Source organism: Festucalex cinctus, chromosome 1 (genome assembly GCF_051991245.1).
Source record: "Festucalex cinctus isolate MCC-2025b chromosome 1, RoL_Fcin_1.0, whole genome shotgun sequence".
NCBI lineage: Eukaryota > Metazoa > Chordata > Actinopteri > Syngnathiformes > Syngnathidae > Festucalex > Festucalex cinctus.
In genome coordinates this window covers 9,825,275-9,837,812 of record NC_135411.1, presented here as the reverse complement: position 1 = coordinate 9,837,812, position 12,538 = coordinate 9,825,275, and the positions used below count along the sequence as shown (strand labels likewise).

Genomic DNA, 12,538 nt, shown 5'->3' with positions numbered 1-12,538 from the left:
AACCAATTTATTTGTAATATGGCAGTAGGGTTATTGTAGTTTTGAAATTTTTCATTTTAGTTTTCAGGATGGTTCTGTTAGTTTTTACTAGTTTAGTTATTTAAAAAATGCTTGGTTTTAGTTTAGTTTGTTAGTTTCAGTATTAGTTTTTTTTTTTTTTTTTTTTTTTTTAATGTGTATTACTTGTGCGCAATATTTAAAAAACACCATGGGAGCGACGTCATCTGAAGGTGCTTTTCTATTGGCTGCTGCTAGATGACGTCACTTCTGTGTGACACACTTTCAAACGTCATTATTCCGGTTGATATCAAGATAAATCTACTATAAATCATAATAATAAGAATAATTTATATCAAAATAAATCTATTAAAAAATCACATTTAAAACACATTAAATTAATTACCAAAGACTAAAACGAAGGACATGTTTGCTATAATTATAATTAGTTTTAGTTAGTTTTTGTCATTTTAAAAAGCATTTTCGTTTTTATTTTATTTCGGTAACAATATTGTTTTTTTCTTTTTTTTTTGATTGTAGTTTTATTTTTTTCATTAATTTTAGTTAACTAAAATAACCTTTAATGGCACCAGTTTTTCGATCCCCTCCCTTCTTACTTTGACCATCTCCAAACATTTTTGTTTTTATTTTATTTGAACTGAGTCAAATGTATTTTTAACATATGTCGCGGGCCACTAAAAAATGGACGGCGGGCCGCAAATGGCCCCCGGGCCGTAGTTTGGACACATGTGTCTTTAGGAACAACTTGCACTTTCCTGTAAAAACTTTTTATACTGTTTTGGAATTTGATTTTTTTTTTATTTTGTTTTTGTCCTGCTTCCAGGACCACGCGGAGATTAACTCCACCATCCTGCGGAGCCAGACAAACACGGCGCGCGTGGAGGGCCTGCGCTCGGGCACCGTGTACGTGGTGCAGGTGCGGGCGCGGACCGTGGCTGGTTTTGGCAAGTACAGCAGCAAGATGTGCTTCCAGACCCTCACAGATGGTAAGGACCCGCAAGCCGGCTTTCCCACTCACACACACACTTGACGTCTCACATCCTGTTTGTTATTGCAGTATTAGTAGTTGGGGAGATTGATGTGGAGCGTTCAATTGCACTTGTGTTTCCACGGCAAAATTAATTCCTTTCAAGAGTGTGTGTTTACGCGCGTGCGTGTCTGCGTGTGTGTGTGTTATGTAGGAAGCAGGATGTCTTTTTGTTTGTGCAGCTAACTGTGCTTGATCCACAATGCTAAGCTAATTGGTTTTTCACCCAACCGTTCCAGCGTTGGAGTACAGTGATTAGTAGTTGATGGGATTTTTTTTTTTTTGGTGGGGGGGCGGCCATAAGAGGGGGTTTAAGAGAGAAATGGAGGGAGGGAAGGTTCTAAAGAAGATCTACAGGAACCTGTGACACTTGTTATGAAATGAGTAATGGAAGTGTATTGATCCACGAGAAAAAGACAACATCCGTCGCCAAGGCATCAAGATGAACTCATGAAAAACTCTAAATCTGGTTTACAGTGTATCATAACAGTACTACGTAACTATGCGGAACCTTTACACCCCAAAATAAGTGCATTGATTTTCTGGCTATGCCATGACACCATTGCCTCATTGCTGAACAAAATGAACCAAAAAAAAAAAAAAAAAAAAAAAAAAAACAATATTTGACGACTATAACAACAGTTATAGTAACAGTAACACATTTCAACATAAAAAAAAGGATAATGACGTTCGGACCCCTCCAAACCCCCCCACCGATTCATCCCTCCCGGGGGGAGGTGTCAATGCTGATTTTCCTCTGTGTTGCCATGGTTACACAAATACTAAAAGACAAACTATGTACAACAGCCTGTAATTCACATCTTTACTACTGTAAGCATTCAGGGAACAAAAAATAAAAAAATAAAAAAATAGTCTTTTTTTTTTTTTTTTTTTAATACATTATAACGTTCTTTAACTCAGTTTATTAAATACTTTGTCCTTCCCTCCCAAAAATGTGTTTACACGTTTTGTTTTGTTTTTGTTTTGTTTTTTATGCAAGAGCATACAGAAGGCTTTGATGGAGCTTCTGACATGAAGAGGTGGCTTAAAGCAATAGTAGTTACTGTAAAAAACGGCCAGAAGGTGGCAGCAGAGTATAAGAGATCAGCCAGCTCCATGTTACAACAAGTTCTTTTTGTCAATGTTTTCACCTGGAATGTGAAAATTGACAAAACTTAGTATTCTAATGCTAAATGCTGCAAAACGGAAACAGATGTATACTTTTTTTTTTCCTGATGAAAGAAGAGACCCTAATCTTTCCCTAATGGTTTTTTTTTTTTTTTTTTTTTACTATTACATATAGCAAGAGAACACAATATTCTGTGCGCCTTGCAAAACGAGTCAAAATCCAGTAAAAGTCGGGCCCAAAGTGGGACGCTTCAGTGAAAATGGCTGGGAGTGAATGAGTTAACTAATCGTCCAATTAATCTGTTATCGGAATTTTATTCTGCCAAATAACTGAATTGGCAGCAACTTAACTCATTCACTGCCAATGACGACTATAGACGTCAAAAATCCAAGCAAACAGCCAGTGCAAATTTTGACAAGAAATTTGAATTTTGTTTTAGTTATTCATTGTTTTCATTCATAGTTATTAATCCTCATTGTTATTAATAACAACGATGGAAACAATTTCATTTCTAAGTGCTACCATCGTGCATAGTGATTGGTCTTGGTCTTACTGAGACCACAAACTGGGTCTCGACCTCCAGAAGTCAATTGCTAAAGTTGGATTAAAACTCAAATACAATTAGGTGACTAAGTTATGACTAAGGCTTTAATTAAATTTAGTCAGAAGACTATAACTAAAACTAAATTTTATTTTTATTTTTTTTTTTTATTAAAATTTTAATTTAAAATTTTCTCTCTTTTCTTTTTTTTTTTTTTTTCAAAATTAACACTGGCCGTTTGCTTGGATTTTTGACGTCTATAGTTGTCATTGGCAGTGAATGAGTTAAAAAAAAATTGGTCGGCCCCAAAATATTATTGTTAATGCTTATTAATTAATTCATCAACCACCTCTGCAACGACACAGCCATGATTTCCATAAACTTTGTGACGTTGTTGTCGTTTTAAGATAATAATAATTAGGGATGGGCGAGTACCGATATCAGGTATCGGTATGGGGCCGATACCAGCCTTTTTTCAAGTACTCGAGTACTCGTGACGCAGACGAGTACAAGCGAGCGATGGCAGAGGGGGAAGACGTTAAGTGAGTCCTCCTTGCCTGTAAGTGGCGCTAGCTTGCAGCAGTTTTTCACCAAAACTTCACCGGTTTGGAAGTACTTCAAAATTGTGAATCTTAAACTAAAAGAGCATTTTTGTGTTTTATTTTGAGCGTTAAGACTATTGAAGACTGACTGTGCTGTTTTTTTTTTTTTTGTCAAAGTTAAAGGAAATATATTTGTTTAAAAATATCTTTTGGTGATTTTCTTTTATTTGTCAAAATGTACTACTGGTATCAGCAGTTGGTATCGGTAGAGGTGAGTACTGAGGGTCTGAGTATCGGTATTGGTCTGAAAAAAAAGTGGTATCGAACATCCCTAATAATAATAGTAATAGTAGTGTTGTTCCGATACCGTTTTTTTGGCCTCCGATACCGATAGCCAGCTTTGCAGTATCGACCGATACCGATACCATACCGATATTTAATTGTTTTTTTTCCTCAACATGAAAAAGCTGTCCTCCTATTGGTTCAGAGCATTCAAGGGCCAATAGGATATCTTAGATCGGCATGCAGTGAACATGTCACATATCAGTGAATGTCGTGCACGAGCAAGACACTGTTTAATGCAGTATCGGCACCTCTGCCGATACTAGTATCGGTATCGGAAGAACACTAAGTAATAGTAATAAATTGTATTTGTAATGTAATTAGTGATGCCTCATTCAGTTATGGCAAGCTCGTGTCAGCCTTGCTTCACTGATGAATAACAAGTCAAGATCATCGGTTATAGTGATCTGATGTCATTCATCAACCGTGATTCGTTGCTCGAGGGTCTTCTGTATTTGAAATAAGCAAGATACCTTGATGGATGACACACCAGCCATGGTTGTTGTCTCCAACTACAATCAAAGCTTATTTTTTATTTTGGTGATTTATTGTATTGACGGTCAACCACTGGTGGAAATTTGATGACGGTGAAGGAAGAAGTTATTGGAATGGCATTGAAATGTTGACCTTTACGGCTTAAACAGATGCTGCGGCACATTCATGCCCCCTGTCAGTGTTTACAAATATTCCCGCAAAACAAAGGCACACACTTCATGCTCGCTGTTTTTCAATTATTGGCTCGCCGCCACTGCGCGATATTTGTCAGCGGCAGCTAAGTGAGCCGCTGATGCTCGTACCCGGAGGCTGCACCTGCTTGTTTTGCCTCTATAGCACCCCACACCACCCAACACACACAGACACATGTCCACCTGTACAGTACATGTCCTCTGAAATACATCTTGTCATCTTTTCAGCACATTAATGCTAATCAGATCAAAGCAAACTTCATTTATCTAGCACTTTTCATACGTAAAAATGTAAGGGGGGTAAGACGTGGGGCACAGAGAAACCATGTGAGGAACATCAAGGGCTCCTCAAAGTTGGAAACTGTCCATTGTAATTAATGGGCATTAATGGTAATAAGCTAAAAATTGAAAATGAACTCTTAATAGGGAGCTTAGCATTAGGGTTCTGGGAATTTTCAGTTTGAAACTTGCCATGCATTTTAACGGGAATTTGTGGTAACAAAAAAACAACAACAGGAAATTACTGCACTAAAATTTTTAATTTCCATTTCATTCATTCCATCCATCCATCCATTTTCTTGACCGCTTATTCCTCACAAGGGTCGCGGGGAGTGCTGGCGCCTATCTCAGCTGGCTCTGGGCAGTAGGCGGGGGACACCCTGGACTGGTTGCCAGCCAATCGCAGGGCACACAGAGACGAACAACCATCCACATGCACAAGCACACCTAGGAACAATTCGGAGAACCCAATTAACCTGCCATGCATGTCTTTGGAATGTGGGAGGAGACCGGAGTACCCGGAAAAGACCCACGCGGGCACAGGGAGAACATGCAAACTCCACCCAGGAAGGCCAGAGCCTGGACTCGAACCCGAGTCCTCAGAACTGGGAGGCGGGCGTGCTAACCAGTCGTCCACCGTGCCGCATATATATATATATATATATATATATATATATATATATATATATATTTATATATATATATATATATATATATTTGTTTTTGTTTTCCAATGAAGCAAGCGATTGTTAACTAAAATATTTCACGGTAGACAAAGTTCTGCTGACAAATTTGCTAAAATTTCACGCTATAGTATTTAGTGATATGATTTCTCATGTAAATCAATAAAAAATGTCCCACCCCATTTCAACGCTAAATAAAATGTCCTTGTAAACACCATTATTTATTTACCATTATTTTAATATATATAGTTAGTATTTGTTGTCATTTTTCAGTGAGTATGTTTATTTTATTTTAAAAAAAAATTCAGACTTTCAATATTTAGTTGTTTTTAGTTGTACAGGTATTTATCTATTTATTTATTTATTTATTTTTATATTTAAAAAAAAACAAAAAAATGTTGTAATATCTATTGTGCAATTCAGTCAACTACAATCCCCATACCGATACTTAAGGTTTTTTCACTCAACATATATATATATATATATATATATATATATATATATATATATATATATATATATATATATATATATATATATATATATATATATATATATATATATATTTAGTGATATTTCTCATGTAAATCAATCAAAAATGTCCCACCCCATTTCAACGCTAAATAAAATGTCCTTGTAAACACCATTATTTATTTACCATTATTTTAATATATATAGTTAGTATTTGTTGTCATTTTTCAGTGAGTATGTTTATTTTATTTAAAAAAAAAAATTCAGACTTTCAATATTTAGTTGTTTTTAGTTGTACAGGTATTTATCTATTTATTTATTTATTTATTTTTATATTTAAAAAAACAAACAAAAAAATGTTGTAATATCTATTGTGCAATTCAGTCAACTACAATCCCCATACCGATACTTAAGGTTTTTTCACTCAACATATATATATATATATATATATATATATATATATATATATTTAGTGATATTTCTCATGTAAATCAATCAAAAATGTCCCACCCCATTTCAACGCTAAATAAAATGTCCTTGTAAACACACAGCCAGCAGTTTGATTGACAAGTTGTTGTGCTGAAAAACAGATTATTGCCGCGCTGCTGAGGTGACTTGATGTCTACCTGAAACGCTAACCGATTGCAAGTGGCGCCTGCTTACAACTGAACAGGTCACAGCGTGATTTTCCGCTGTCAGGGTGCATCAGCACGCCGGCAAAGAGGCGATCCGTCTTGACCCCCGTCACCCGATGTACATCAAAAAGCGAACGGCCGCTCGCGTGCCGGAGTGGCGACGACGACGACACCCTTCACACACTTTCAAGATAAATAGGCCAGCTGAAAGAGTGTCCACACAGTGTCCTCAAGAATCCCGTTCAGCCTATGATTTATTTATTTAGTCTTATTTTTATTCCTTTTTTTTTTTTTTTTTTTTTTTTTTTTTTATTCTTTTGGGCGGCCTGGGAAATGGGTACATATAGATATGACCAAGAGACAGACGTTTATTAACAAAAAAACAAAATTGAAAAAAAACATTTCCGTTAACAAAATGAAATAAGTGTTTTTAAAACAAAACCCAATTGAAACTGCATATCACGTTTTTAAAACTAACTGAAACTCACTATATTTATAGCAAAAATGTTCCCTTTTTTCTAGTGTTGTTCCGATACAGTTTTTTGGATACCGATACCGATACCCAGCTTTGGAGTATCGGCCGATACCGATACCATACCGATACTTAAGGTTTTTTCACTCAACTTGAAAAAGCTGTCCTGCCATTGGTTGAGAGCATTCAAGGGCCAATAGGATATCTTAGATCGGCATGCAGTGAACATGTCACATATCAGTGAATGTCGTGCACCAGCAAGACACAAGATGCTGCATCCAAAATCCTATATTAGCGTTGGAATTAATGGTATCGGCATGTTACTTGTGAGTACTCACCGATACCGGTGCCACTGTTTTAATGCAGTATCGGTATCGGAACAACATTACTTTTTTCATCTTTGTCAGTTTTTTACATGAGCTTTCAGGGTTATTTTTTTTTGTAATACTGTACGTCCACACAGAAGAAGCAAGGCTGGGCAGTCATTTGGGGATTGTAGTTTACTGAATTGCACAATAGATATTGCAACATTTTTTTTTTTAAATATAAAAATAAATAAAAAAATAAATAAATACATACATACATAAATACCTGTATAACTAAAAACAACTAAATACAGAAAGTCTGAATTTTTTTTTTTGAAAAAAAATAAAATAAAATGAACATACTCACTGAAAAATTAAAACAAATACTAACTATATATATTAAAATAAATAAATAAATACATCCATAAATAACATTTAACAATAAGGAAAAAATAAAGCTAACTATATTAACATTTTTGAAAAAAATAAAATTAACAAATCGGCTGAAAAAAATAATTAAAATTAACTTCTTGTTGTTTGTTTGTTTTGTTTTTTTTAAGTCAAAACAGAACAAAAACTAAGTATCATGAAAATTCTAAAATTCTTATAACCTTCGTTCAGGGACCCGTGACAGGGGCAATTTTTTTTTTTTTTCCCCCAAGGACCCCCAAACAATCTTAACAGTTCTCTCTTGACTGATGCATTTGAAAGTGATCCCTCTGATTCTTTCAAACTCCTCTGCTTGCCATGTCAGACGTGACTCCAAAATATGTCTGGGAAAGCCTACCAGAGCATCTGAACTTTGAGGTTAATCAGAAGCACTTTAGATGGCAGCGGGTTTTGATTGGTTAATTCTGAACACAGCCACATTCTGAGAAATGTTCACTTCCCGTCTCGAAAATATATTTTTAAATTAGTTGTAAAGGTTGCGGGGTTGATGGTGAAAAAGGTTGTGGCCAACGTGTAGAGGAGGATAACCAGTTCTCGCCTGGGCGTTCGAGACTCAACAGTATTTATGTTTCCCGTGTGATGTCTTTTGGTCCCAATCTTGTGAAACAGCATTCCAAAGTGTACTTTCTTTTACAGGTACGCCAATATTGAAAGATGAGGGCCCCACTTGTCGTTCTTTTTTTTTTCTTTTTTCTTTCTAGCATCAGTCGCACATCGCCTCGCTTTCTGTTGCTCGGTCTCAGTTTATCAAACACAACCTGTCACTCAGCGCCGCGAAAGCTCGCCGGATTTCAGTCGGCGCCTCTCAGCTGAGACATCTGTATGTTTTCTTTATCCGTCAGACATCCGGGCGAGCCGTTTGGCACGCACAAAAAAAGGACACGCTCTCACGCGAAATGCAGAACGCACGCAAGCGTGCCCTTTAAAGTGGGGATGTTGGGTTTTCGTTTTTCGTTTTTTTTTTACATATTTTTTTTGTTAAACAGCACTCTGCCAAAGTCTTGGGCTATCATTAGATTTGTGATGTCAGCAATGCTGTACTGACCTTCGATAAAGTATAAGTTGCATATATTACACATACAGCGGTGCCTTGACTTACAAGTTGAATTTGTTCCGTGACCAGGCTCGTAACTGGAAACATTTGCATCTCAAATCATCTTTCCCCACTCAAATCAACAAAAATGTCATTCATCTGTTCTAGTTCTCCATTAAAATGCAAACCAAAATGATTGAAATGTGTTTTTTGAAAGAAAAAAAAAAAGTAGCATTCTACAATATTGTGCTTTATAAACGCATACATTAATGAAATAGTTAACTAGAATGTAATGTTCATTATGCAGATCTTGGTGTGCACACCTTGGCCATCGGTATAATATATACTAGGGGTGTAAAAAAAAAAAAATCGATTTGGCAATATATGATTTTTGATTATATCGCGATATTACAGCACACAATTCTCGAATCGATTCAATTGGTGGCCGAATCGATTTTTAAATGTCCATTTTTGATGGAAAAATATTCAACAAAATGTCTTACTTATGGTTAGAGTTCAAATTTTAAGCATGGAAAAATGTTACATTAATGGAATATTAAGCCTTAATAAGGCTGAAGTTTCAGATAAATAATAAATTTTCATACAAATCTTACAGTGTGCAAGTTTACTGATTAGTATTTTCTATATTTGAGTAAAAAAAAAAAAAAAAATCGCAACAATCGACTTATAAATTCGTATCGGGATTAATCTGTATTGAATCGAGTCGTGACCTATGAATCGTGATATGAATCGAATCATCAGGTACAAGGCAATTCACACCCCTAATATATACAATACTAGAGGTGTACTGATTCAAGGGATGAAGGGAGAGTTCCGGGTGGGAAGGTTTTGTTTTGTGGAAAAGGGGAGTTAGCCTGTTAGCTTCTAGCTGAGTGGGGAGTTGCTGTTAAGACCTCAGAAGCTGATGTCAATAAAACGCCAGCCTTTGGCTCCGTGCTTCAACACTCCGCCTCCGACTCCCGTCACTGCTCGCTACAAACTCTTAATATGTTACGTCGTTACTGACATTACCAGGCATGTCAGTCATGTAACGTTAGTATACCGTACGCTTATTCAGCCTGTTGTTCTCTGTTTTATTTTAATTTTAAATTGCCTTTCAAGATGACATGTATGTTTTTGGTGTTGGATTTTATCAAATAAATTTCCCCCAAAAATGCGACTTCCAGTGCGACTTTTATATGTTTTTTCCTTCTTAATTATGCATTTTTTGGCTGGTTCGATTTATAATCCGGAGTGACGTATAATCCGAAAAATACGGTATACGTATATCGACTAAAGGCTAAATGGATATCAAATTGAAGATGACATCATAAGGAGCATTGAACATTCTAAAAACAAAACAAAACAAAAACATGATCATCTGGAAATGCCTCATTCCTCTCCGAGTTGTCTGTAATGAAATGTGACTGAGTGTTTTCAACGTGTATTTTTTTATTTTTTGCCATTTCAGATGACTTCAAATCCGAGTTGAGGGAGCAACTTCCTCTAATTGCGGGGTCAGCGGCTGCAGGTGTGGTCTTCATTGTTTCGCTTGTCGCCATCTCCATCGTGTGCAGCAGGTAAGCACAATTTTCTTGAGGCGCCCAGAGTGAAGCTTTTTTTTTTATTTATTTTTTTATTGTTTCCCTCCTCGAAATGAAAATCCTAGCCAACGTTTACTGTTTTATTTATGCTGCTTTCCTCCTCCAGCCTGCACCGTTCTCTGGGGCATTGAAGCAAATGCGAGCCTCCACTCGTGACAATATAAATGTATCAGAAATTATGATAACACTGCCAGCCATGTTACTCTACAGGACGGCTTTGGCTTTGCATTGATGTCAATAATGTAAACTTATGTAATCCAGCCATATTGATAATCATATCCCTGGAAAGTACTCGCTTACATAAACATGCAAATGAGCTTGTTATATTGCAGAAATGCAAGCAAGCATCTTCCACAATGCCGCATACTTTCACACGGAAGTTGAACTGTTCCAACTTTCGCCTTGTTAGTAAAGTCGAGCTGATTTAATTTGGCATTAGCCGGCCACTCCGTCACGTCGCTAAGGCGCCCTTGCTTTAGATATTTGAAGGTCACGTGTTCTGCTGAGCCGTGCGCAACTTTGAGCCTCCACAAAAGAGGCCGGCCTCGTTTGATGGTGCGGCAGCGGAGACATGAAAAGGCAAAGTGATGCTATCGAGATCTAATTAAAACTCGGCTCATTTTCATGAGCGTCATTTACCATTGCGAACCTTCCCCCGCCCCCCCCGAACCCCAACCTCCGTACCAAGTGATTCCGCTGCAGCCGCGTTTTATTCCGTGACATTTGCAGCACCGTTGTTTATAGCATCTGTCATCTGGTCGTCATTCGTCTGCTTCTCTTGTCTCCCGGCTGATCCGTTAGGAAAAGGGCCTACACCAAGGAGGCAGTCTACAGTGACAAGCTGCAACATTACAGTACAGGAAGAGGTAAGTCCACCATCAATACAAAGTAGTTAGCTTATATATTATAAATGTTTTAAGGCTCTAAAACCCTCACCACTTAGTTTAGACATTTTTCTCGAGGCATTTACATTTTCTCACATTACTCTCTTGTTTAAACATTCTCAACGTTCAAACCTTGATATTTTTATTTTTTTTATAAAATAAGTACATTACCGTATTTTCCGCACTATAAAGCGCACCTAAAAGCCTTCAATTTTTTCAAAAGCTGACCATGCGCCTTATAATCCAGTGCGCCTTATATATGGATTAATATTGAGCCGCAACAGGTCTCGCTGTCAATACGCTATTGCTAGCTAATAACTCAGAGAAAATAATAAAACAGCTGTTTATTCATTTTGGGAGTGAATGGAAAAAATCAAAAATAAATCCCCATTCATTCCAAGAGGCTCATTCAACATAATGGATTCACATCGTTCCCATTCAGAATTCCAAATGTTTAGCTCACTCATCTCACTTTTGGGAATGATTTTCAACATTCCCACAATTCATAAATGTAATTCCACATCATTCCATTCTATACAACTCCACAACATTCCATATCTTTCAACACCATTCCACATTTGTTAGCAAGATACTGCACATTCCTCACCAGTCTCACTCCAATTCACACATACCAAAATTCCACATTTTCTACCAATTCCAAATCATTCTATGTCATTCAATATCATTCCATTTCTTTCAGTGTTATTAAGTTATTGTTCCACATTTTTCACCGACATATTGCACATTTTTCACCAGAATGATTCCACGTTATTCCATATCATTCATTGTTTTTCAGTGTCATTCCATTCATTCCTCATGATTTCATTCCATTATCATTCCACATCATTAGGGCCCGAGCAGCGACCGCTGCGAGGTCCCTATTGTTTTTGTAAAAATTCTTCTTCTTCTTCTTCTTCTTCTTCTTCTTCTTCTTCTTCTTCTTCTTCTTCTTCTTCTTCTTCTTCTTCTTTATTCTCCGCAAACGATCGCGATTTTGGGTACCTAAACATTCACGAAAACTCACCGAACTTTGCACACTCCTCAGGTCCGGCGAAAAATTTGATATTATGAAGTCGTCATAACAACGCGACTCTATAGCGCCCCCTAGCGTAGAAAAATAAAAACCAAGCCCGGCACGTTTGAGCTAGAGCAACGGAAATTGGCAGGCACGTGTAGCACCCCGAGACGCACAAAAAAGTCTATTGGGACCATGTAGCTAAAATGTACAGGAGGTGAGCTATGAATTTTTTTATGTCCAATTTTGGCCTATTTTGGCACATTCACTGTGGTCATGCTTTTTCCCCCTTTGCAAACATTTTTCATCCAATTGACTTCCAACTTGGCATTTATCATCTTAAGACCTAAGAGAACAACTGGGCAAAAAGTCTTGCCTTTTCGAAATACTATATGACGGGGGCGGGGCATCAAATATTGCCT

General features: G+C 36.9%; 1 protein-coding gene across 2 annotated transcripts in view; it reads left to right on the top strand.

The window, feature by feature from the left end:
* Window positions 1-12,538, top strand: part of ephb1 (EPH receptor B1) — a 298,219-nt gene that overhangs the window by 236,114 nt on the left and 49,567 nt on the right. For both annotated transcript variants that reach the window (XM_077515222.1, XM_077515216.1), the window contains exons 7-9: window positions 842-1,004; window positions 10,085-10,193; window positions 11,019-11,083. In XM_077515222.1, the coding sequence (XP_077371348.1) occupies window positions 842-1,004; window positions 10,085-10,193; window positions 11,019-11,083 (337 nt within the window). The remainder of the gene's footprint in view (window positions 1-841; window positions 1,005-10,084; window positions 10,194-11,018; window positions 11,084-12,538) is intronic.